At 37.4% G+C, this 27,759-nt stretch overlaps 4 protein-coding genes and 1 long non-coding RNA gene across 6 annotated transcripts in view; 2 read left to right on the forward strand and 3 right to left on the reverse strand.

Annotated features, from left to right (window-relative positions):
- The window catches only part of LOC132789579 (neuroguidin), a 62,877-nt gene that overhangs the window by 11,597 nt on the left and 23,521 nt on the right, over window positions 1–27,759 (reverse strand). The window lies entirely within an intron of this gene.
- On the forward strand, window positions 2,742–5,275 carry LOC132797565 (uncharacterized). 2 transcript variants are annotated; one of them, XR_009633719.1, is made up of 3 exons: window positions 2,742–3,235; window positions 3,301–3,602; window positions 4,247–4,556. It is a non-coding gene; the product is annotated as an uncharacterized LOC132797565 (long non-coding RNA). The 2 variants fall into 2 exon arrangements; XR_009633716.1 differs by lacking the exon at window positions 4,247–4,556 and adding an exon at window positions 4,987–5,275 and having other exon boundaries at window positions 2,744–3,235.
- Window positions 5,400–8,249, forward strand: LOC132798700 (phosphatidylinositol 4-phosphate 5-kinase-like). Its single transcript, XM_060810653.1, has 2 exons — window positions 5,400–7,604; window positions 7,658–8,249. The coding sequence occupies exons 1-2, from the start codon at window positions 5,484–5,486 to the stop codon at window positions 7,688–7,690; spliced, it is 2,154 nt and encodes a 717-aa protein (XP_060666636.1). The 5' UTR covers window positions 5,400–5,483; the 3' UTR covers window positions 7,691–8,249.
- Window positions 18,381–20,168, reverse strand: LOC132791272 (phospholipase B1, membrane-associated-like). The gene has a single exon (XM_060800127.1). It carries the CDS (start codon window positions 20,020–20,022, stop codon window positions 18,682–18,684), a length of 1,341 nt encoding a protein of 446 aa, XP_060656110.1. The 5' UTR covers window positions 20,023–20,168; the 3' UTR covers window positions 18,381–18,681.
- Window positions 21,980–23,540, reverse strand: LOC132798339 (phospholipase B1, membrane-associated-like). The gene has a single exon (XM_060810160.1). It carries the CDS (start codon window positions 23,382–23,384, stop codon window positions 22,077–22,079), a length of 1,308 nt encoding a protein of 435 aa, XP_060666143.1. The 5' UTR covers window positions 23,385–23,540; the 3' UTR covers window positions 21,980–22,076.

Genomic DNA, 27,759 nt, shown 5'->3' on the forward strand with positions numbered 1-27,759 from the left:
GCATGTGTTATTTGTCTATGTATTGTTGAGCACATAGAATTGCTTATGTAGAAGTTGCAAATATAATTGCATATTTCATGCAGCATTGCACAGAGCAAACATCGTACTTTCCCGCCTCAATGGGCATTTGGCATTTGGCAATTTTCAATTCGATGGTGAAGCGACTTTTTTGTTTGCTGAGTGTGTTGTTGCTGTTGTATTTTAGGTGTCCGCAAACTCAGTCCAACAAATGTGGAGCCAGCCGACGTTCATTATTTATTTAAATAATTGGCTTACCATAAAAAATAATTATAAAATACCAAAAATTGTTCGGGCAGATAAAAGCGCATGTACAATGAAGGGATGAATAAAACGTTATGCACGGCTGCGGGGAATGAGAATTGGCAGGTTGCAGAAATGGATTTGAATAAATGAATAGCGAATGCGGGCATATTGAGAGATTAGAACCGCAGTTCTATTCAAAAAAGCGCCGCTCAAAACGAACAAAAAAAAAATACTTTGCAATATTTATTATCATATGTATAAAACAGAATCTTAAAATAACAATTCTAACATAGAAATGTTATCTTGTTTTAAGATTTTTTAACATAAAAATCTTGTTTCAAGATTTTGTGAAGATCGAAAATTTCTTAAATCAAGATTTGCAATCTTGAGTCTACAATAAAACATTATTAAAGCAAGATTTAAATTTTGAAATAATATGTTCTTAACCTTAAAATGAAAATTGAACATAAAAATCTTGAATTGAAATTTTTTTCAAACTAAAAACTTATTTCAAGATTTCTTTTTAAGATTGAAAGCATCTTAAATCAAGATTTCAAATCTACACTTTAATTTAGATTTGTTTTAATACAATCGACCAAATATTAATTTATGGACATGATCTACACGTCTTTTAGTTCAATTTTAATAATTCAACGATTTTAAATATCAATTAAATTCCGTGACATTTATTTAGATATTGCAGATATTAAACTGTCATAAATATCGAGATAAAACTTGCAAATAATGTTTTTCATTAAATTGTCCAATATCCATTTAGAAGAAATCTGTTTATTCAATATAAAAATATATTGACAATTTCAGGATTGCTAGATTTAATGTGCAAATGATATTGTCCACTAAATTTCAGAAAATCAATTCGTAATTTAAAATTAAATTCATTTTTAAAGGAAGTGTTGGATTCAAAGGTAAATTTATAAAATTCTTTTCAGATATTGAATAGTCATAAAGCTTTAGCGAAAATTTTTTAAATATTTCCCCCAAATTGCCTGAAACCAATTTTGAAAATAGGTTCCTAAGATTAATTTTTAAAGATATTGACAATCAAAAACAATATATTTTGAAATAAATTGCAGAAAATATATATTTAGAAAGGCTCAGAAAAATTTCAAAAGATTTAAAAAATGCATAAATTATTAGTAAATAATTACAAATAATAATTTCAATTAATTTTCAGGAAATTAATTTGAAAATGTTGTTTGGTGAATAATACATATTAATAAATTGCAATTGACTAGTGGTATTTTTTATTAAATTGCCTGAAATCAATTTAAAAATATTATGAATATGCGATTCGACTGAAGCACCGAAAATCTAATCATGTATTTTGAGCTATAGCGAATTTTGAAAAGCCCTTCTGCCTCCCTCTACTCATGAGTTGATGGGCGAGCAAACAAACAGACAAGTTTAGCAAACATATAGTAACAACAACAACGTTAGAACAAAAAAAAGAGACGAACAGAACATACATGAAACATACAAAGTGAACGTCGCTAGAAAAAAATGAAGGAAAAAGGATATAGTAAAGTTGTGGAAGCATGGGAAACGAGTCGAGGAATGAAAATATTGTGCATGGCGAAAAATGAGAAGAGAAGACGAATTCGTCGGCAGACCAGCAGATAAAGTGACAGAGCGACAGTTATTCCGTTAGACACACACAAACACACACACATACACTATTGCCAACACTTTGCAATTGTTTATACATATGGGTATGCAACGCTTTGGGTTGAGTGCGATGTTGCGCATACGCCGCGTAGTCGCTGTTTTTTTTTTCTTCGCTCCCCTTTTTATTTATTCCGCTACAAAGCAGCTAACAACAACAACAACAAGAACAAGAACAGCAACATGAACAAAGTGTCAAAGCGACGCACATATTTGTAGGCGTCAACGGGCGTCGCTTTTGTAAAAGCAATTTTCATTAACAAAAGAGGCGCGGTTGAGTGGTGGGCGTCAACGGGTTAAGGACGTGTGAATACAAATGAAAAGAGCAAGTGAATGCTACGAATCAAAGCTGGGAAAAAACGTGAATCCTAAATAAGTACAATTTCATAAGCAAATTGAATGAGGCAAGCGACAGATTTTTAATGGAATTTCAATAATTGCATTTCGTCATAATTTGATCAAACAATATTTTGTATGTTTTCATATATTTACTTAGCGGTAAATTCTGTTAAAATGTATTTTCCCACAACAAACATTTTTTATATACACAACCGTTCTTTTACCATCATTTTTATTTTGACGCCCATTTTTATGATGCACATTGAAATATATTTTTTCAATGTGCTGCCATGCACAAACATGTTCAGTTTTTTTTTTTTCATTATTGTGCATACAATTTTTTCATTTATTAAAAATACTTCTGTTTGTGAAGTGGATAATGCTACGAAGCCCATCAATAAAGACTGCGTATTTTTAAGTGTTTTCCAAAGTATTTCAAGCTGGGATTTAATTGCCAATTTACTTTAATTTAAAATAAAAAAATGGCTTAAAATTTGTAGTTCGTTGATCTCAATTGCTTAAAAAATTATAACAAGAAATTTTATTTTTCAATAGACTCGTCAAATCTGATAGGGTTCAGCTAACAAGTAAATGCGGATTTCAAGTCTGGTTTAAAACAAATGCTGGATTGAAAATAGTAATTCCAATAGAGTTTTCGATTAGAATGTCAACGAAAAATCGATGAAAAGGAAAAACTCATCAAATCTACAGACAGTTCGATACCACTGGATGTCTTTCTCTTCTGTTTTCGTATATGTCAGAGTTCTGTAATATTTAAAAATGCAAACGGGCCACACACTCGTCAACTAACAACAAACAAACAAGCACAAAAAATCAGATACATATCGCTTCTGTACCCCTTCAAAGAGATACTCAAAAAACAGAAAAAGAAAAAAATACAAAAGAGAAGAGCAGAGCTGAGAAGAGAAGAGAGTAGAAAAACACATCGGTATGAAATATTGCCAATCAGAAATGAAACCGAAAATAAATCGATTGTTTCAACAAAACGCACAGAGTACAGAACATAGCTGAAAAACACGAGCCACGGCGACAGAGTTGCAGCCAAAATAACAGCAACAAGGATAACGAGGACATGGACATTGCCACGATGATGATGTTGTTGCTGTAGTGGGAAAGAGCTAGCCAGATGCGATGGAGTTGGATTTGGCCAGGACTCGGCTCAGTTCGCCGAAAATGTTGCGTTACGCGAAAAAAGAGGCGAGCGATGAACGCGGCAACCGGCGGCAATTGGGGATAGCGAGCGGATGATGGGCCAGCGGATAGGCGTGGCAGAGCAGGACATGAGGACGATTTGGGTGAGTCTCTGGATTCAGGGAGGGGGCTGGGTGGCTTGTTGCACGCTGAGTGATTGCCTGCGTCTGTGTGGGTGCAAAATTGAAACAGAGTTGAGAGTCGAGAGCTGAGCCTAGTTGACCAGACCAAAGCAGAGCAGTCGAGACGAGAGCAGACCAGACCAGACCAGAGCAGAGCAGAGCAGTTCAGTTCATGGCAGGCCTTGTCGTGTCGCATTGCCGCTGCTGGCAGGCCTCGCGGGCACAACAAGCGCGCTGAGTGGTTGCCAGGGGGATGCAGACACTGGAGCTTGTAAGGGAGGCAGGCAGCAGGCAGGAGGCAGCAGCCACCAGGCACACACACGGCGAGCGAATACACGTTGCATTTGCATGTGCGGGGCATAATTGGACAGTGCCCAGTATGTCGCCCTGTGTATATGTATGTTATGTGCAGCTGCATGTGCGTGTGTGTGTGTGTGTGTGTGCGGCATCTCCAGCAGTCGCATTGAATGGCAGCTACAATTCCGGTTTCCTCTTTTTTTCTCCACATTTTTTTGTTGCTTCTCGTGTGGAGGCCTTTGCATATTGATGACGATGATGACGATGTGCTTCTCTGTCTATCCTTACCTGTCTCTGTTTGTCTCTTTCATTTTCTCTTTCCCTTTTAGACCTCTTCTCCTGGCTCACAACCCGCAAACCCCCCCTTTCACTCCGCCGATTTTGCTAGTTATTGTTAAGCCTTGCCTGGTTTCTGGCTCAGTCAAAGGTGCCATGAGAAATGTGTATGCCAATGATGTAAACGGCGCTTTAATGCTTCGACCATGGAACTGGGGCACATCGAGAAGACAATAGAGCTCAGCTTTAAGTAACCATACACACACATATAATTGACTAAGTTGTGTGGAATTGAGTTCGTTTTCTATGGGAGAAACAATCCTGGAAACTCCCTCGACTTATACATCTTATTTTTAAAGCATACTTTTGGGCGCAAAATAGGATGACTTTGTTTCAAAGCTATCTAAGTGGTAAAAAAGAGTAGAAACACCTAGTTAGTCGGGTTGTTTTTGTTCCCAAACAATTAATTTGTGAATTAAGAACATTTAAAAGATGTTAAGTGAAGAACAATTTAAACAACATTGAAAACTATGGTCGAATGTGCTAGACTGTCAGATAACCATTTTCAATAAAAGCAAAACAGTATACCAAATTAATATACTGATAAAAATACTATATAAATAAATAAAATACTAATAAATATAAATAATATACTGTAGGCTATATTTGGTATATTGATACACTATTACATTTACGAAATGCATAAAATAGAAGAGTAATACTCTTCTCTTCACCATAGATTTTTTTATAACTTGTCACTCTAAATTCTTCCTTCATCCCACATTCAATGAAGACAATCTTTATGTGGGAATGGGTCTGGCAACGCCAATCTATCCCCTATCGATGATATAAAGAAAGGAGTATCGATGATATGAAGATAGGAGTATCGATTGAGAAGGAGTATCGATTGAGAAGGAAGTCGATACAAGAGACTTGGAAGATGACTTTTGTGACGACGACGAGAAAAGCAAGACGTGCTAACGACGACCGCGACGTATATTTTTAAATAATTAAATTAATAAATAAACTAAATACAATAATAATTAAGGATTAAACTTATGAAATAATAAATAAACATAATCATAAAACCAATCCCACATATATTGGGGGCTCAACCTAAAAGAAAAGCCAAATGAAGTATTTCACAATGTGGTGTAATGTGTGCAAATTAAACTATTTCACAATTTTGTGCAAAGTTACGTAAACGTTTACAAGCGTGTGTCCGACATACATTTACGAATACATAAAAAATCGTGAACATTGAGAAACATTCTGGTGAAATACGAAAAAATGTCGCGACTTGGTGAATTTGAAGAGGTATGCAAAAATTTGCGAATTGCAAAAAGGAAGAATATTAGTTTGCTGCATAAATTTGTGTTTGAAAGTGAAGGTGATCGTACAAATCGTGAACGCTTACGTGAATTTAAAGGATTTGAATATGATGAAACTAGCCAAGAATACAAGGAGAAAATAAATTTCGTTGCTGCAAATCTAACAGACGGTGATCTTGTTATAATCTGCCATTTGCTTGACATACGTCATAATGTGAACGATTTAGCAAATCACATATTCTCGAAATTGCGAAGGGGACAACTGCTTGATGCCGATGATGAACAAGAAGAAGAAGATGACGACGATGATGATTTTGACGCTAACGATGTAGCTGATGAATTAAACGAAGTGCACATAGACGATGTGAACAACGTTAACGACGAAAGTGTGAGTCTGGCAGGTAGTGACGAGAGATATAGAACAGCAGAAATACCGAGTGCTCGTGAAAGAGAAAATAGAAGCAAACCAAATACAGCTAATTCGACAGTAATGGAGAGAAATATTGAGTTCGCTGCCGTAGGCAATGGGAACGTGCCAAAATTCGCTCTTAATTTTCGAGATATCGAGGATTCAATCCGTTTATTTAGTGGCGATGATACATTATCAATCGAAGTGTGGATTAATGATTTTGAAGATATGGCTTCTATAATGCAGTGGGACAGCTTACATAAGTTTATATTTGCAAAACGATCGCTTAGAGGTTTGGCTCGTATGTTTGTATCAAGTGAGCGTGGCATATCAACGTGGCAAGCATTAAAACAAGCACTTCTTAGTGAATTCAAAAAGACAACGAATAGTGCAGAACTTCACAAACAGATGAGTGAAAGAAAAATGAAACGAAGTGAAAGTGTCTTAGAGTACTTACTGATAATGAAGGAACTAGCAACGCGCGGAAATATAGATGATGAAGCTATTATGCAATACGTGATAGATGGTATAAGTGATCGAAGTGTTAATAAATCTATATTATATAATGCTCGAGATATCAAAGAGTTCAAAGAAAAACTAAAAGCGTACGAAAAAATGAAGGGAAAAGTGAACTATGTGAAAAACGATGATTATTCAAAAAATACAAATAAAAAAGAACAGTGGAGTGACGCAAAGGAAAAATATGACGACAAAGATAATAATAAAAACGCTATAAAATGCTATAATTGTGGCGGCAAGGGACATGTTTCCGAGAATTGCGATCATAAGAGTAAAGGCAAGAGATGCTTTAGTTGCAAAAGCTTTGGTCACATTTCGAAAGATTGTCAAAATAATAATAACAAAGCCGAAAGTGAGAGTAAACCTAATATGCGAAAAATTGTGGACGAAGATTCAGTGATGTACAAACGAGTGAAAGTTCAAGATAAGAATTTCGTAGCCTTCTTTGATTCGGGAAGCAAGTACAATATCATGAATGACGTTTCGTACAAAAGTTTGAACAGTTCAGTCTTAAATAAAGTGAATATTTATTTAACGGGTTTCGGTTCTAAAAATAAAATAAAACCAATCGGATCGTTTAAAGAGAAACTATTTATTGACGGTGAAGAATATGAGACAGAATTTCTGGTGGTTACCGCAGAAATACTTCCCAACGAAATAGTTTTAGGTGAAACTTTTGCTAAAAATGCCGAAATAATTATAAAACCGGATGGTTTAACAGTTCGCAAAGTCAAGAGTGAGTGTAATAACTCCAATAACAATCAAAACCAAAATTATGACTCTACAAATGAAATAGACATGATGATGAAAATAGAAATTGACAGTGCTGAGAGTAATATGATTGATATCGATGAAAAATCTAGTAAAACCTCAATTGACTATGTGAGTAAACTCATCAAAAACTACAAGCCGGAGTGTACAAAGTCGACAAACGTTGAAATGAAAATAGTGGTAAATGATGAGACTCCGATATATTCAAGGCCGCGCAGATTTCCTTTCACAGAACGCTGCATAATCGATGATCAAGTAGAGCAGTGGTTGCAAAGTGGTATAGTCGAGCATTCTGACTCACAGTACTGTAGTCCCGTGGTACTTGTAAAAAAACGTGATGGTACCCCACGGTTATGCATCGATTATAGACGGTTAAACAAGGTAATAGTGCGAGATCCATTTCCGTTGCCACTGATTGAGGATCAACTTGACAGATTGCAGGAAGCCAGTTACTTCAGCACTATTGACCTTAAAATGGCTTCTTTCATGTCGATGTTAACCAAGACAGCCGAAAATATACATCATTTGTAACACACAGCGGTCAGTATCAGTTCCGCAAAGTGCCGTTTGGATTGAGCAATTCACCTGGTGTCTTTCAAAGACATGTAAATGCCATATTTCGAGATTTGACGCGTAAAGGCATTGCTTTACCTTATGTGGATGATATAATTATACCAGCGAAAACTGAAGAAGAAGCTGTGAAAAATCTTTCAATCGTGTTCCAACGTTGCCAAGAGTATGGACTAAATATAAATTTCAAAAAATGTAGTTTCCTGAAGACAAAAATACAATTCTTAGGACATATTATAGAGAACAATAAAATAAAAATATCTGATGAGAAGACATGCGCCGTTACAAAATTCCCAATTCCAGTGAACCAAAAACAACTCCAAAGTTTTTTGGGCTTAGTAGGATATTTTCGAAAGTTTATTCCAATGTTCTCAATCATTGCAAAACCGTTGACCGATTTATTGAAGAAAGATGCCAAATTTTCAATTGACAATAGAGCGCTGAGTGCGATTAACAGTCTGAAATCGCTAATAACAATGAAGCCTGTCTTAAAAATATTCAACCCAAAACACGAAACCGAATTGCACACGGACGCATCGATTGATGGATTTGGTGCCGTCCTGCTACAGAAATCACCTGATGATGGAAGTGTACACCCAGTATACTACATGAGCAAAAACTTCAGATGCTGAACGACGTCTCACGAGCTACGAATTAGAACTTTTGGCAGTGGTAGTAGCATTGAGAAAGTTCCGTGTTTATCTTCTGGGCAAGCACTTTAAGCTCATAAGCGATTGCGATGCATCCATAAAATCGATGAATAAACATAACATAAGCCAGAAAATTGCTCGATGGATCATGGTTCTCCAAGAATTTAGCTACACTCCTGAGCACAGAGCCGGCAACAAAATGCGTCATGCGGATGCTCTTAGCCGTTACCCTACAATGATGATGATTACCGACGATACCGTATATAGCAGACTAAAATCCATCCAAGTGCAGGACGACGAGTTGAAGGCCATTATTGACGTTCTACGAGATAGAAGCTCTCATAATAATTACTTTATGAAAGGCGGACTTCTACACAAACTTATCGACGACAATGAGTTAATTGTGGTTCCTTTGAGTATGCAACGCGAGATTATTAAGTCAGCGCACGAGAGAGGTCATTTCTCCGTAAAAAAGACAAAAGAAATTATTGGAAAGCAGTATCACATTCCGAAGTTGGAGGAGAAAATACAGCAGCAAATTCGATGTTGCGTACCTTGCATTGTGCTTAGTCGTAAAAGAGGCAAGAAGGAGGGAGAGCTGCATCCGATTCCGAAAGAAGAAGAACCACTGCAAACCTTCCACATCGACTTTCTTGGGCCTCTGGAATCTACGCATAAGCAATACAAGCATATCCTGGCTATTATGGACGGATTCACGAAGTTCTGTTGGCTTTACCCGACAAAGACGACGTCAGCGCAAGAAGTCACAATGAGGCTACAGACGCAGAGCTTAATGTTTGGAAATCCAATCCAAATCATCACCGACAGAGGTTCCGCATTCACATCAGACGAGTTCAAACATTATTGCGAATTGGAGAACATAGCTCATCATTTAATAACGACTGGTTTACCAAGGGCCAACGGACAAGTTGAACGATTAAATTCTATTATCATTTCAGTGCTATCTAAGATGTCGATCGACGACCCTACCAAATGGTATAAACACGTGGGCAAGGTGCAACAAACCATCAATTCGACGTATTGTAGAAGTACCCATGCTACGCCGTTTGAGTTGCTTTTTGGCATCAAGATGCATACTAAAGACGACCTCATTTTGAAGCAGATCATTGCCGACGAGATGATTCAGATGTTTAACGACAACAGAGACGAGCTCCGAATGCAGGCCAAACAGCAGATAGCGAATATTCAAGATGAGAATAAGCGCTCCTACAATCTTCGACGAAAGCCAGCTACAACTTACAAAGTCAACGACCTTGTAGCTATAAAACGCACTCAACTAGGAGGTGGGCTTAAATTAAAAGCTAAATATTTTGGCCCCTACCGTGTGACGAAATCAAAACCGAATGATACCTATGATGTAACCAAAGATGCGGTGTTCTATGAGGGACCGAGACAAACTACCACATGTGCGGAATTCATGAAACCATGGGTTCCAGATGACGACTGCAACGACGACGCATTCGAGGCGAATGCATGAGAGGATGGCCGAGTTGTGGGAATGGGTCTGGCAACGCCAATCTATCCCCTATCGATGATATAAAGAAAGGAGTATCGATGATATGAAGATAGGAGTATCGATTGAGAAGGAGTATCGATTGAGAAGGAAGTCGATACAAGAGACTTGGAAGATGACTTTTGTGACGACGACGAGAAAAGCAAGACGTGCTAACGACGACCGCGACGTATATTTTTAAATAATTAAATTAATAAATAAACTAAATACAATAATAATTAAGGATTAAACTTATGAAATAATAAATAAACATAATCATAAAACCAATCCCACATTTATGATTACTGATATTTGTTAAATGTTATTTTTCGCATAATGAGTTTTTGTCGCATAAATGAATAATTAAGTTATAATTGCAAAGCAAATTTATTTGTGTTTCTTTTATGTTAAAGTATACAGAATACATTAATATGCAGATTATGCAACGAATCGTTTTATTTTTGTATTTATATTAGTCCGCTTTGTTATATACAATAGTACATAGGTGTGTCTATATACATACAGATATGCAAATGCACCTGGAGCAACAAAACAGTACAATTGGTATCTAAAAACAATTCACATATCCAATTACTCAACAGTTGTGCGCAGTTGTCTAACTCAAACTCTAGGACTACACAACGCGACTTTTCCTCTTCGTTATCCTTGTTGTTGCTGCTATTGTTGATTGTTGTTGGTTGTTTGTTGTTGTTCTATTTTGCTGTTGTTTTGCGGGAAGGCTCAATAGCAAATTGTATTTAAAATTTATATAAAATGCTCGTCGTCGCATTTGTTGCTTTTGTGACAATGTGTCTGCTCCAACGCGATGGTGGCACATGCCTCATACTCAACCCCTTCTCTCCCCCGTTCAGCCACCCACACTCAACTGGCTGCAACAACAAACAGCCACCAAACGCGGTTATTTTTGCCATACAATCAACGCGGCCAACGTGAAAAATTCGCGCGATTTATGCATGCATGAAGTACCAATGTGTCTGAGCGTATGAGTCTGTGTGTGTGCGAGTTTATGTGTGTGAGTGTGTCTGTCCCTGACTCTGGCAAACTCCACATCCAATGCAAGCCCTCAGTTATGTGTCCTGCCTCGTTGTTTGGCATTTCAACTGGCGAGTCACCAAAAACTCGACGCTTGTTTATTTTATTGGCACGTAAATTTATGTGGAGCTCTCTTTCTCCTTCTCTTTTCTGCACTCTCCTTCTCGTTCGCTCGCATATCTCTTTCCCGCTTCCGCTTATTGTTGAACAGGTTTTTCATTTTTGCATTTATTGTATTGTATATATATTGTGTTTTTCTGTGTATTTTATAAATAATTTTTGAACACGGCAAAATGGACACACCCAAAATGGAAAGGGGAAAAAATATCAGCGGGTCGGTCAGTTATTCAGATATATGTATGTATAAATTCAGACAGAAAATAGTCCAGGGTTGGGCCAACCGATATCATCGCGAAATGGAGTTGATAGCGACAGCAGCACAGAAAGGGTTTAAAGGTTGGTTAAAGGGAAGTGGAGGAGGGAAGCTTGTAGGCAGGTGAACTGTCGCGGCAATAGATGTGAATAGCGAGTGGCAACTGAATCTGATGGGCACTTCATTTGGATTATGGAAAAACGAAGTAGAGAAAGCGACACATTCAGGTATAATAAAAAATATGGCCACGCGGAACCGGAAATTCTACTCGTATCGAATAGTTTGCTGACAGGCTAAAGAGCATTTTCAAATTTTTAGCTTGACTTTTTCTATCTCTAGACAGTTTTGATTTGCGACATTTTATTATTATTTTCTATATACATTTTAATTTAATATCAAGCAATTCATTTCTGAACTCTACTTAAAAAAACGAATTTGCTTTTGAATTTTGGTTGATAACTGTTATGGAAAAAATATGAAATTTTACATAAAACTATGAACACCATCTTGAATCGATTAAAAATAAGAAAGCGAAGAAACAAATAAACTTAATTCGAGGAAAATATTTAATATTTTAAAATAAAAAGAAAATATTTTAATTTGAATAAATAATATTTATTTCAGTCGATTGAAAATTTATTTTCTGAGAATTGTTATCCTAATCAAATAACATTTTGAAATGTATTTTTTTCTAATTTGTTGGTTGATTTTAATTGCTTGTAACACAACATCCGTTGAGACATCAACTGATTAGTACATTTGCAGTTAATTAAAATATTGTATATGGCATGAGTTTAGCGTTAGCACAATCTATCAACGTTTAACCCTCTTCACAGCACATCAATCAGACATCTGCAACATGTTAAATGTTGCGTAAAAGCACTCAGGCATGCAGAGTCTAAGCCCTTATTATGAAGTGCCCATTCATAAGGCATTTTCCCCAAACAGGACATTTCTCAGACCATTCAAAGTGGCGACGCGTCTAATCTATTAAAAGCCACATGAGGAAAATTAACCAAAAAAAACCTAGATGAAAACAATGGTTAACCAAAGAGATGGAGAAATACTCCGCACAACTTTCGTTTATTAGTGATGAATGCATTTGAACATTTCTACGTATCCACATTTTCACAAAAAGAATAATGCGGACCGTAAACGCCTCGATGCGAGCCGCAGATAAATTTCATAAATTAAATAGACGGGTCCTTGGCCATATTACCGTAAAATTGCAGACAAAACCCTTTGCAGCTGAAATCTCATTACAATTTCAACGCGATCAGACAAAGCGGCAGCTCATGAGGATGATAATGATGATGGAGAAGAAGAAGAAGACGGCAAACGGAAACCCCACTGATGAAATGGATTTTTATCCAAAAACAGGACAGAGCGAACAAGCAGAGACAGCGACTCACAAAACCAAGCAGAGCGAGAAATATAGAGAAACTGAGAGATAGAGCGAGGGAATGGAGAATTATGAAAAGAATAAAAAAACAGGAAAACCCGTAGCAAAAGCGTCAACAGCCCAAAAAAAAAAAGAAAAGAAAAATGAAATGAAATGGGAAGTAGAAAAAAAATCACAACATCAGCAAAAGTGGATTCCCTTCCCCCACTTCGCCTCGCCTTGGATGAGGGTGACGGTCCACGGCGCGTAAAAAATGCAAATCCCAAGTCAAAGCTTAGAGCCGTAGCCCTGCACGTGGCAACCAGGCAACATACGAGCCAACTGCTTCCCCCTCAATCCCCCCAATCCCTTCCACACAACCAACCATCAGCCATACATATATGAGTAATGGTAAAAAAAGAATAAAAGGAGAGAAAAAGAAAAGACAAAAAAAAAAATCTACGCAGGAATGGAATTTGAAAACGTATGTCCCGGCATAATGCAACGAGCCCCGGCTAGGAACCAGTTGGCCTGGTCAGTTGTGTGTTGGCAGGAGGTAAATTCAATAAAAACCACGCTGAAGCAGCACGAGATAGACATGACTCTCTCTCTCTCTTTCTCGCTCGCTCACTCTAGCGTTAGAAAAAATGCTGCAATTGGGGTTTGAGCTGAGTTGAGTGAGTGTGTGTTTGCATGCGTGAATGTGTGTGTGTGTGTGTGGGCAACAGCGGATCAATGACGAAAGTGCGTTGAAGTGTAGTGCAAACAATGGCAAAAAGGCATAAGCAAATGGAAATACATATGTGGAACATATTTGAAATCTGTATAGCACTACTCATACTCCTATTGCTATTCCAATTCCTATTCCTATTCCGACTCCGACTCTTTCGTTTCATCTGCATATCTGCTGTCGTTTCTACTGCCATTCCAATTTATTCGCATGAATGCATTCAACATTCTGCAGAATTCTAAAAAACTTTAGAGCTGCTGTTTTTCAGAATTTTTCTACATACACGTTTTCAATTTGAAACGTAATCATGTTAGAAACGGAATAAAATCTAAATTGAATTGAAATATTAAACATTTTAGGTTGATAAAATGTATATTTAGTTGTTGTATTCATTTTGGCATTGTACAAATGCCAATATTATAAGCAAAATTACCTCTTATAACGAAAATAATTATGTATTTTAAATTATGATTCATACATAAGTAATTCAGACATTAAAAGAGTTTTAATAGGCTGTTTTTGAAATAAACTTTTAATTTCTTCTGCTATTAAGCTTTCAATCTTGCTCTTAGTTCAGTTCTTCTGTCTTAATTAATGAAATTATTTATCTTGCAACCTAAAACTGTCCTCATTAAATCAAGCAAGTGATACTGTTGAGTGTGTTCGACTAAGAGATACTCGCTACTCGTTTTGAATAAAAGCAAAATAGTACGGTATTATTCCTAAATGTACGAAATGCATTTGGTATATAAATGTAGTACAACTTTCTAAATATACCATAGAGCGAAAAATATACAACAATTTTTCCCCTGTTACATTTCGTGGCTCCACAATGATATAATACCCTTCTCACCGATGAGTAGCGGGTATAAAACTTCTACTCGAAGTTAATTAACGATATTCTCCAAGATTATGCCAACTTATTCGTAACAAGCTCCCATTAGAATGCACTATGAGTATTCATACATAGTCATGCACTCACATTGCGAGGCAATTGAGTGTATTGCTGGAGTGATCTGATACCTATAGCAGATGTCAGCTTTCATTGCCATTACTGGCTGATTAAAAGACGCTGTCTTCCCTCGTGGCGTGGGGTTTTGGCCTCATAACCCCGAGCAGCGACGGCAGCACCTGCAATTGGATGCACGGATGCTGGGGAATCACTCGAGTGGCCACTAAAAACGACAACGACAAGAACAACACGTAGCCATTAGCCTTAGTGACGGGCAAAAGCAAAAGGTTGGTACCAGTTAAAGTAGTAGGAGCAGCAGAAGGTGGAGCCGCAGGAACTGAACCAACAGCAGCAGAAGCAGTAGCAGAAGCATCAGCAGAAGCGGCTGCAAGGACCACTAAACAGCCGTCAAAATCATTGCCATTAAGCTGGGAATGGGCAACAGGCGACACCAGCAACAGCAGCAGCAACAACAACAATGGAAAGACGACACAGAGTCATCGTCTCCTGTTCAACTGTGGTGGTCAACTGTCCGCCTTAACCCGTCAACCACATGGCCAGAGAGTTGAGCGCGGAAAAAAGAAACCGTTGTTGTCGTCGTCGTTGTTGTTGCTGTTGCTGTTGTTGTTGTTACAGCCTGGGAATGACTGTTGGAGAGTGCCTGACGCTGAGCTCAAGTAGCTTGTGTGCCATTTTTAGTATTTTTCTCTTGTTTTTTGTTTTGTTCAGTCTCCTCCCTGCTCGTTTTCAGTGTTGTCTTTTGTACGTTGGTCGCCTGGTGAAACTTTGCTCTATTTCCGCCATCGTCTGGCTGATGTTTTAGCGGTTCGTTAGCGGCGGGTGGGAAATGGAGCTGGAGCTGAAGCTGGCGAAGCCGGATCAGATGATGGCCAAGAGAGAAGCCACCGATTGCGAGTGCGGTTGTCAGTTGCTTTATGCGAATCGCGCCCGCCATCCTGTGCGCCTTTGTGCCCGGCATTTTGCATGCAGAGCGAAAATGTTGTCGCTGTTTAATGTCAAACGTTGACTTTTTCTTCTACGCTTTTTTGCTCTCTTGTTCTTGTTGTCGTTGTTGTTGTTGGCGACCAAGCACCATTGTTGATGACCCGCGGACCCGGACACGGACTTGGACGCTAACTTCCAGTTGACTACTTTCCTTGTTTGCCAGCTAACTGCAGACATTTTCATGCCCATTGCGTATTGGCCATTTCCACGCCAACATTTCTCCTACTCCTCCTCCTCCTCCTCCATCTCCCCCTCTCCACACTTTGCAGTGTCTGTCTCAGTTGATGCGCTGTCTTGATGGATTTGTCTAGCTAAGTGTCGGTTCGTTGGCTTACGGCAATTGCTCCGAGTGTGGGATTCGCAGTCTTAACTAGCGCTGAAATTTTGAGTTTCACACAAGAAGGCAGCGAAATCTCCCCTGACACTTGAATTAGAATTGTTTGAGCAATACATATGGCTTATTTTACTAAGCAAAAGATAGCGATACTAAAAGTCAATCAGCATACAAAATGGTGTTTTAGTATGCTTGGTGTATAAATAGTTATTCAGTATGTGATTAAGAAAATTAGATTTTTTGCATTACACATATTTAATGAAGCTGGAATTATTACATTATTATTAGAAATTTGGAATGTAGTATTCTAGTGGTTTTGAAGTAGAATTTAAGTTGTATATTTTACTATATATAGTCAACTTAGTACCTGTAGAAAATCTCTGTGAAACTGAAAGCTTTATAGAATGCTTCCATTGAATTTTTTTGAACCAAAATATGTACATTCGATTATTGTATTTAGTTTTGGATATGTGAATGTATTAAGTATTTAAGTTTACTTATAGTATATTTTAAAACTTATAAATATATGTATGGTATGGTAATATATATAATATATGTACGGATGAAACATGAAGTTTTCAACTGATTGATAGATGTGTATTCCGTATTCAATGATGTCTGTTCGGCTTCTATTCTGCATATTATTTTATTGTAATCTAAAGCGGGTAGTTGAAGGGTTTTAGCCAAAGTCTACCATAGTCGATGGCTACACGCTCCCATTGTTACCCTCTGAAGCATATATTTGGCAAACTGTGAGGGTCACTGGCAGTGAAATGAAAAAAGGAAAGAAAAAAAGTAGAAAAAAGCTTGGTACAAATGACAAGCTCAAATGGCTCAAATGTTTTTGTTTGCAATCATATTATATTTATGCAATGTTTGCCTCGCATTCTGCTCTGTTTCATCAGCTTCCTTTCTCTCGCACCAAAATCTGAGCCCGTCTGTATGCTGCGATATTTTCGCATCGTCCCCCAATTTTCATCTGCAATTTTTCTTCTCGTTTTTTTTTTGCTAACTACGCAAACAAAGCGAGGGGTATTTTTAAGGGGGGCTGTAGATGGAATTTGTGACCACTCTTGGCGGTACTAATGCTCGTTTGGGTTAATCAAGGCTCGAGATTTTAAATTTTATTTATCATTTGGGGTTTTGCCACCTCTTCTCTTCTCTACTTTCCCACTCCCACTATACAATTTTCTCACTCTCGCGATGCAAATGGCGTTTGGCTGTTTATTTGGTTTATTTACTGTGCTTCGCAATAAATTGCATATTTTGCAACGGGACACTTTTTCTTTTTCCGTTGTTTTCTGCAAATGTTTAAATATGTAATATATATAGAGAGGTGTGTGAGTGAGTGTTTCATATACACACACATATACTATATCAACCAGGGTCTGGCCCCATTCTCAGCCAAGCGCTTCAACTTTATTATTACATTTTTTTATTTATTTTGTTTTCGTTTCTTTTTCATTTTTTTTGGCGGGCAAGGGTTTAAAAGCTTGTCAGAGTATGTGTGTGCGAGTGAGTGTGTATATGTTACGCCCTTTTTTCGGACAGTGCATTTTTAATATAATTTTTACAGCCCCTGCCCACACACTTGCAGCTGCCTCAGCTGCTGCGGCCGCAATTTTTTCAGATTTTTTATTTTGGTTGCGTTGCTTTTTGCCCGTCCCACATTCGCCACCCACCCACAATACAACCTTGTTTGCAATGGGCGTGTATATATGTTTTCTTTTTTTACCATATATGCAAAGTCCTGGGGGTTGGTCGCCGCCCATTGGCAACTGTCCGGTTTGCAGGTGGCCTCGTCGCTCGTTGCATATGCGAAATGCTGCTCTCAACGCTTTGTTTTTATTTTCCTGGCTGGGCGTGAGGTTAAATGGGGCAGCTGCGGAGCATGGGCGTAATAAGCGGGCGGCATTGTCACGCGTACGTACAAGTCGCAATGATGATGGGTCGGGTTCGGTTGAGTTCCGCAACAAACAGGAAAAATACTTTCTGCCATATAAGCAAAAAGTATTTTTAATGAATTTTTATGCTGGGCGGAGTATTGTTTTTTAGTGTTTTTTAATTAATTAAAAATATATTTAAAATTGCATAATATTTTAATTGAAACGGAGTAGTCCGAGGGCAGGTAAGAGTGGCAGAACACTAAGAGCGCTTACGGAAGATAAGTCTGCGAATACTGGACAACAAACAAGTAAGCCTGTTTAATCAGATGCAACGTTTCACAATTGCCAGGCAACTAACATATTATGTTCAGTAATGGCTTCGAGTTCTTTCATTATTACGATTTAAAGGAGCGAACTCATTTCAACATTTCTTTAGTAAGCCTTAGTAGTCAGAAAAGAATTTATGAAGAGAACAATTGTACGGTATTTATATAATTCTGATAAAGTGAAGGCTGATGACAATAATAACTACATTATAAAGATTTGCTTCGAATCAGATGAAACTTGTTATTTGTTATTTAAGAACAAATTTTAAAAAAATTAATTTAAAAAAAAATCTAGTATATTTTGTAGCGTATGCTGTATTTAGAAAGTTATATTATATCATTATATATACCTTTGGTATAATTAGGTATTCTTTATTGTATATTTTGAGAATTTTATTAAAAATGGATAGTCAAGACCACACGACATGTGACTTTCTTACTTGTATTATTTATTGAATTATTTTTATTAATATAAGATCTTCCTATTATTACTAATTACATCGATTTATAATTTACAATAATTACTTTCTGAAGCATGTATGTTTTTTTTTTTTACAGAACTCAACTCCTAAGAAAGCTAATAGGTAACATGTATTTAATTGTTCTATTTTCTGGCAAGCAGAAAAGCATAAATCACAATAAAGCACCTTCGAAACATATGATTAAATAATACTAATTCTACAGCTCAGCTGGGACGAACCACAAGAAAAGGCTGCTCTTCGGTGGGACAACGAAACTGCTGAAAGGGTTTAGGAAAAACATTCGGTCTTGGCTTTAACTCATCCGGCAGAAGCATGCTGTTCCACAGCTGATTCGATACCATTGCGTGGGTGCGTTGACTAAAGTGAAAGCAATCGTGGGAGAACAGACGCCAATCTGTGCTGCCATCGGGCATCAGAGGTGTCGTCATATTGCTGACAATGGGATGAGCAATGATTGCGAAATCCTTGCGCTGAAATTCAGACAGACGAGCAACAGCTAAATCCACTTGTTGCCAGCGTTGAATTGTCTCCTGACGTTGCTTTCGTTGAGCCGCTGTGATGCGATCGCTCATCAGGCAATTGCAGGCGATGCGATGCACTATGAAGCACTGCGTGGGAACTCCCGAGATGTGACGCATACTCTGCTGAATGTTGGGCACAACAATCAGATTGATGAGCAGCCGTGGCACATTGTCGCGCAGCAAGCGAAACGCTTTGAGCAAATCACGTTCGTGTTGATCGACCGCCAACAGCGGATCCCTCCAAAAGCAAATGTCCGAGCAGAGATCGTTGTTGCCCACAAAGACGGTGACGAGTTTCCAATGTCGCTGCATATCCACATGTGGATCACGTTGCAGCAGATCGATGAGCACTCGCGCCTGATAGAAGAGATCGCGTGACATGATCATGGGCTCCGCGATGCTCAGATGCGAGGTGCGGTGATCCACTACCAAACTGTTGCCCGTCGCATAGCCATAGAGCTGAGGATTGAATACCTTCAGTATATTGGGCAGAGTCAAGAAGGTGCGCCAATCTTCGAGACCGCCTCCCGAGAAGGCAAGTCCACGAAATTCGTTCAGCATGTCGAAGGCATTCTTCGATATTATCCCATTGCCAGCTGAGAGTGAATCACCAATGGCGGCAATCACATCGATATCTCCTGGACGCAGTCTTTCAATCGATGTGGGCGTTATGGCTGATCGTGTGTTATTCAATGGACACGGAAATGGCACTCGACTAGGAATCACTGTTTGCATTTTTCCCTCTCTTACATTTAGGGCATGGAGCGATTCGATATTCTGCAGCGCCCAATTCAGAGTTGTGCCACGAGTGTTGAGCAGAATTTGCCGCAGATCGCGATCTATATTCGTGTACAGCGGACTATCGTGTGTGTTGATCAGCCTCGCGTGGTAAGGATGGGGTTTGACACCTAGGCTGGCCAGAAAACAATTCGAGCGATTCTTCTCGGGAATAATGCGACGTGTAGCAGCATCGGCAGATGCAAAAAGCATCGCCACAAGCAATGCAAATAGGCTGAGCGGCATATTTGATATTGTGGCTGTTGTTAAATTGCAATCTGTGCATCACATTTAAATACGTGGAAAGTCAGTTATTTCTTTATTTCGCTTAAAACACTCGCGCGCTTCCAACGACTTCTTAACGCGTTCTCATTCGAATGGCAAATGAGTTGATCGCTTAAATGTCGCTATGAATGGAACCTCAAACATCACACAATTTGTTGTCGGAGCTTCGCAATGAGCACTCTCATAACCACTCATTCCTTCCATTAAAATCGACAACAACACTAAACCGGCAGTATTCTACAGAACTTGACTCAATTGCGTTGACCGAGACATTAACTATCACGAAATAACAAACTCGACAGACTGACAAAATGACAAGCCATGCCCTGCTTGGACCCAAAACATGACTGTGGATACACACAAGTGGTGTTGGGTTCAAAGATATTTTCGAAAACTCAAACACTACAATACTAGCAGAAACCCAAAACAAAATAATTACCTTGGAGCGACCGCAAAAAAACATTGATGCTACTGCAACATGTCAGACTACGCATAATGCTTTTTTATATAAAAATAAAAACAATGTACTTATAAATAAATTGGAGCTACAGTGGCGTAGACTTTGTACACACTTAATTCAGTTAAAAGCAAAAACATTATTTTAAGAGGCACTTTTAAGTGTGATTCAAACTTCTATAGGGGGATTCCAGTTTTACATTATACGAAGCAAGCTTTAGCTCTTTAAATTTAACTATGAAATGATTACAATTGTTATTTATCAACAATATCAACAAATGCTTAATTAATAATGGGAATTTGATTGTAATTGTTAAATCACTAAATCCAAACCAGTTTGCATTTTCGCAGAGCAAAGTCTATAAAGTTTTGTTATAAAGTTAGTCAAGAGTGCGAAAATAAGTTTCTAAACTTTAGAACCAGGAAACTAGCAAAAATTGTTCTCTTAATTTAATGGAGCACTTTAAGTGCTAAAGTCGAGAAGAAAAAGGAGCAAATAAGACTTTCAAAATGTAATTTACAAAAAAAAACAAATCTCAATTCGTTTACCCCATTTAGCATTACGTTCCGACGCCCCTGTCGATAGTTTACTGGAGCTTAGATCTCATTCAGAGAGTTTCGTCTAATTGTCAGGCTGAGAGCACAGCGACAACGGATCAACAAATAGTTGCACATTAAGCTCAAGTGAGTTTGCTTTGAGTTGTTTTGAGCCACTTGAAATGTTAATAGCTAATTGTTTGCTCGGTTATTTGTTAAAGGAATTGAAATCTTTAGACCTAAAGTGGATAGATATGCAAAAAGTGCAAAAACCAAAACAATAACTATTGTTTTATTTTCAGTTTGAATTTATTGCTATTCATTTTGTACTTGACGTCGGTTGTTGCCCACAAAATGATATTATATATAAAATATTTTCAATAATACAAAGTGAAGTTATCTAAAAATACGTCAAGTTGACTCACAACACAGGTGTGTCACGAAGGTTGCCAAGAGGCTGGAACTGAAGCTGGATGCTTAAGCTGGGCTTTGCGTTAATTCATTGAGCCTACATGTCCCCAGTGTTTGACTTCCGCTTTACTGATTTATTGAAATAATCTGTGATCACTGGGCAGATTCACAGAAAAGATTCCCACTAACCACGTTGCTTGCCCCATTTATAATCAAACAAGGCGTTTTGAATTTTTTTCTTTTCATTTTAAAGTACATTTTGCCGCGGTAGCTTAAAGGGGCGTGGAATAAATATTTTTCGTTTAATCCACGACACTTCTCTATGTACGTAATAATTTTAAGTATGCCGAAAATATTAAAATAAACGTTATTCAGTTCCGTTTTCAAATTTATTCCCTTCTTTATTACTATTACTATTTCATGTATTTAATTCATATTTAAATAAAATATTAAGGAGTTTTTATTGACAAATAAATTTTTGAATATCTTTCTTTGTCTTTAGTTGTATATTTATATTTCTTATACAAGAATATAACAGTGTAAAAACTGCAATAATATCCATAGTCTAAGAACTGAGTTAACTTTTTCAGTTTTTTAACATTATTATCCAATTAATATTGGTCACCTTTTGTTCTCAGAAACAGATTCTCTGCATTGGGACACAAAAAATGCTCAAAGGGATGACTCCAAGCTTCTGTAAATCTAAAATCAGTTGGCGCAAACATGCTATTCCACAATAGTTTGGTCAACACCGCTTGACCCTTCTGACTGAAGTGTATACAATCGTTGGCCATAAAAGTATGGTCGAGTACCCCATTCTTTGACCAAAAATCGCTAATATTCCTGAGAATGCCATGATTCACAATGGCAAAGTCATCGCGTTGAAACTCGGGCATCGAAGCAATTTCCTTCTGCATTCTCACAAATCGCTCAGCAGCATTGTAAAAATGCGACTTGTCATATTTGGGGTGACAGTGGCAGAAGAAAATGGTTTTTCCTTTACAGTCCTGTGGCATTTTGTGTATTGTATTGAGCATATCATGAATCTCCGGTTGTATTACAAAGTTAATCAGCAGTCTCGGCACATTATCTCTGAGCACTCGGAAGGTTTCATACATAACACTTTTCACCGTGCGCAGAAAGGCCTCCAAGTCATCTCTGTGGCACAGTTCGGTGCACACGTCATTGGGACCCACATGAATGTTGATCATTTTCCAATGCTTCGCCATATCCACCTTAGGATCCTTCCGCAGGCGATCGATAAGAACGTGCGCCTGAAATGGCAAATCCAACAAGTACAACGCTGGCTCAGCAACATTGAATCGTGAATTGGGATCGACAGCCAGACAATGAGCGACGGCATAGCCATAAAGATTCGGATTGTATAGCTTCAGTATGTTGGGCACGGTGAGCACAGTGCGCCAGGATTCAATGCCGCCGCCTCCATATGAGAAGCCCCGATATTCTGTCATCAAATCACGCCATCCCAAAGCCAAGATGCCAGTACCAGCATGGGTAGAATCCCCAAGGGCAGCTACAATATCGATATCACCGGGACGCAATCGAGTTATATGACTTGGCGGTTCAGGAGATCTTCCTTTGCTTAAGTTGCATGGAAAACTATAATCTTCTGCGACCGGCTGCTGAAGTCTGCCAATCTTGGCATTATGTTCCAGCAGAGAATCGATCTTGGAGAGCACCGTCACTTGTGTCCGATTGCGAACATCGAGCAGGGTTTGACGTAGCCTGTCATCCAGCTTTGTGTAGTAGACGCCTATGTTGTAGGGCTTAAGTCGAAAGGGCAATTGCTTGAAGCCACTTTGATCGAGAAGCTGCGTCGATAAATTCACAATTTCCACACCAGACTCAGGCCTGCTCCTGGTCAAAGACAATAATGTAAGTATCAGCAACAGAAGCATGTTGCTTAAATATTTGTTTAACAGTCTATTGTCTAGTTGACTCTGATGTTGTTTTGTTACTGCGCTACGATTTTTAAAAACTTTAACTCTTTTTATTTTATGTAATTGTACCAGGTTAATTGCTGGGGGTCTTGAGCTTTAGGCGATTCCGCATAAAGCAAACTATCATTCTTTATATGGTACTTCCCACTGTTTCAAAGATTTATATATTTTGTATACAGACTGAAAGCCGTCCAAAAAAAAAATTCTTTAAAATTATGTTCATTTAGACATTTGCTTATAATAATTCAGTAGTTTTATATTAATGACATAAAACATTTCCAAGTTCCATTGATTTTATTAAAATACTATCCAAAAAACAAGTACATTTCACATATAAGATCATTGTATAGGCCGGGGAATGGTAAAAAAAATTATATTAATAGGCTTTGTTAATTCAATCGTGAATGGAAATAAATCAAGTTTTTATTATATCATTGTTGAAGAATGAATTCTTGTTTTAATGTTTATATAGCATATTTTTAGGCTGAGCAAATAAAGCAATTTAGAGGGTTTCTTATAGTCAATAAAATAATTTACATTTTAAAATCTTCTTTCAATCATTTTTTGTGTTAAAACCTATTGCAGTAATTTTAATTTTTTAATTTAACTTTTTTCAGGGTCAAGGCAGGTCAGTTTCGAGAATGAAATACATCTAAAACATTTCCCATCACATTCCTAATACTCGTAGTTTGCCGCTAAATGAAACTCAATTAAATAAACGATTTTGCAGATGAAGTTGTTGCTGCTGTGTCTGCAAACTCTATAAAATACCACAGCTTCATTTCATTTAAACTAATTGAAGCTCATTAAGTTGTGGAGTCACATACATTTTTTTACTGTCAACTTTGTTGCCAAGTTTTGGCTGCAAAGCTTTTTGAGAAATGTTGCCGCATCGATTAACGCAACATGCTCCAGTCGAATTGGAATTTACATGTGTACTCTAATTGAATTTTATTAGATACGACCTGTTGCTAGGCCAGCTTAAGAGAGTTTGTAAACAAACTGTAACTTGGAGAGATGAAAACTTACTTCAAGCTGAGCTTTGAGATATGAGAGAAGTAAATAAAAGAAGAGTCAGTAAAAAGCTCGTAAAGCCGAAAATAAATAAAGCTTTAATAGGGTTGTCAAGATGTTGATTTTTAATAAAAATGCTTTGTTTGACAATCGATTAAAAGTGTGAATTTAGTTTTTGCTTATAAATTAGCAGATAGGCAAATATGATAATGCATCTTAATTTGCAGAAAATTTTAATTGATTTGAAGGGTGAAGCCTTGTCGTTTATCTCAAATAGGAGTGTTGAGTGTTAATATTCGAATGTCAATATATTTGAGTTTATTGTCAATACGTTTAATTGCTTACTCTTAAAAACACTGTCAACAAATTTGCACAAAAATATGTTAGACCCTCCATATAAAGATAATAAAAAGACATGACTCGAAACGGCTATTAAAATGTTATTTCGCAACCAATTATAATTGCAGTTTAATTATATTATTCATATCAATTGCAAAACAAAGTACAAAAGACACGAAAAGAACCTGTCCAGCAAATTTGATAAGTAAACAGAGATAGGAAAAAATTCCATTGAAACATGAACGTATTGTTTTACAATAGTACTTAAAATAAAACATGTTCGTATTTTCTAAATACTAGATGGCAAATTAAAAGTCTGCGACAGCACAATAAACCCATCAACTATTACAAAACTTCATAACCTCGCAGCAATTGCTGAGAGAGTGAGCCCAATAAAGAGCACAAGGGAACGATTAGTTCAAAGAGCGCGTGAGAGGAGAGGGAGAGAGACTCAATTGATGTTGGAGAGCGCAGAGCACAGAGCACAGTTGCATTTTCATTAGTTCATATTTTGTTTATGCTTATATTTCAGCAATTTAACATGAATGAAAATCTGAGAAAAAGCTTGTGGACGATAAAATACTCTGCAAAAGAATTACCTTAAACTTAGTTGATCATTTTTTTATATTTTAGAAATCAGAATTGGAAAAAAATTGTTTTTATTTGTTATTACAAATTTTAATAGCAATAGTAAATCTTGAACTTTAAGTCTGACATGACATGACATTATTATTATTATTTATTTTTTTTTGTTTATATTTAGTTATTGTATGTAACTGCCAATAGCAACCAAGAGTATGATAAGGCGAAAGTATATCAGGGCAAGGGCATTGAAGAGACCCTAAAGAGCGCGAGAGTCGCGCAAAGGCGGGCTAGTTAATCATTGCACAACTCGCAGCAACAGCAACAACAAGAAAATAATAATAAAAAAAATATATATGTATGTATGTATATACTTTGCGACATTTCTGTTTTCGGCGCTTAACCAAAAATTACAAGTCCGTCAGTCTAAACGTTGCTATTTGCTGGGCTGCTGATCAATAAGACAGACAAACAGTCGGTTGAGCCGACGCGTTCAACAGACTTTAAGTGGGTTAACCGGGTTGTTGTTGCTGCTTCTGCTGCCGTCGGCAGCGTTGTTGTTGGCACTCTGATAACAGCGTGCAAACTTAAGCAGCGATGCGAGAGCGACGCGGCACTCGACAAGCTAAACACAACAGCTAAATGGCTGAACGTTGACGCTTGCGCAGTCGCAAGCAAGCGCGTCAAGGTCGACGCTATTGTAAAAGAAAGCGCCAGCGTTGGCCTTGAACACGAAACAATATGTTGAAGCGAAGCTGCAGATAAAGATGACGATGAAGACGACGAAGAAGAAGAAGAAACTGAAGCTCAACACATGCGCCGTTTAAGAAATGAATGCAGAAATCATTCGACTCTTCAGCTCGGCGAGTCTTGCTCTCTTTTTCTGTGATTTTTTTTTGTTGTGGTCGTCTCTAAGTGTTTTGCCTCGTTTTGCATAGAAATTAATGTTTAAACTATCGCAACAATCGGGCTTCAACATGTCATAAACTTTATGCTTGAGTAAGACAATGAGCTCGGGCGAAATACATATATCCATCTGTTTTCAGTTGTTTGTCTGTGTGTGTTTCTCCGAACCAATTTATTTTGCACACTTGTGCAACAAATGAAAAAAGAAAGAAAGAAACAAGCCGAAGCCGAAGCAAGAGGGACGGACAGAAAGGCTACACGACGGACTGACAAAATAGCCGCAAGCATCTCGAAATGTTTGCAAACATAATATAAAAAACAGTAAAAATATCACAAAAAAGAAGGCGAATTCAAAACGAACAAAGTTGTGAAAAATTGGGGTTAAATGGAAAACAAATGGGTTAATTGAGATGCGCATATGAAACACGAAAGCAAATTGGGGCAAAGTGCAACCGAGAGTGTGACATCAATAGTGTGAGTTAATCTCAGGTGACTTGGTCAATAAAGAGAATGCCGATGAATGTCTAGTAAATAAATTCAAATTCACAGGCGGCAGTTACATATGAGAAAACAAAATATACTGATAATATAGAAGTCAGATCAAAGGTGACGTACTTCATAACCAATATGAAAACATTCTCTTAATTACATTTAGTTAAATTATTAGCAAGTGTAAGTCAAAATCTTTAATAAACCAAAGTAGCAACTTATTTCATATTGCCGAATAACATTAATGTTCAGTATGTAAAATACACAAAATATTTTCACTTAGTGAATATGAATAACAAATTCTATAACAATTCCTACAAATTACCAGGTAAATTTGGAATTTATAACTCAAACCCACTCGGAATCTACACACTTGAAAACATTCAAAGATTGCTGAGGGCAAAACCGCAAGTTAAAATTGCTCAATGGGGCTTATTATACTGCGATATTTAAATGACAATTAGCAATTCGTGGAATAACTTTGTCTAATTATAGTACAAGCAATTAAGTCTACACTTCTAACTAAGGTGATCCTTAACATTTAAGGGGGATCATTAAACTAATTTGGAGTAGAAAAGTCAATGTTAGGTGAAACTACTGGCGTCTCTCTAATATCAAATTTTTAAAATCTCTAATAAATTGTTTTCAATTACTTTATTCAAGACAAAGTTTTTTGCATGCTAATAATTGAAATGAAAATAGTAGGCACAATTTATTTAATAGATATTGCGTGACATTTCAATTTAATAAACGGTAATCTCATATAATGAGAACTATTTCCTTCCGGAGTTCCTTGCATTTGCTTGGGTGTTTGGCTGTCGTGCTTACCCTGTTGCACATAAAGTTCAATTAAGAAGTACAATAAAACAATTGTCTATGCCTGACTTCCATATACAAGTTATGCGAATGATATCAATTGATGATTATTCTGTTTGGGGCTTGTTACCCCAGCAATGAGTCCTTATATATTCAGCTTAATGCGCACTTAAGCCGTCAATCAATC

Source organism: Drosophila nasuta, chromosome 2L, assembly GCF_023558535.2.
Source record: "Drosophila nasuta strain 15112-1781.00 chromosome 2L, ASM2355853v1, whole genome shotgun sequence".
In the NCBI taxonomy this organism is placed as follows: Eukaryota; Metazoa; Arthropoda; class Insecta; order Diptera; family Drosophilidae; genus Drosophila; species Drosophila nasuta.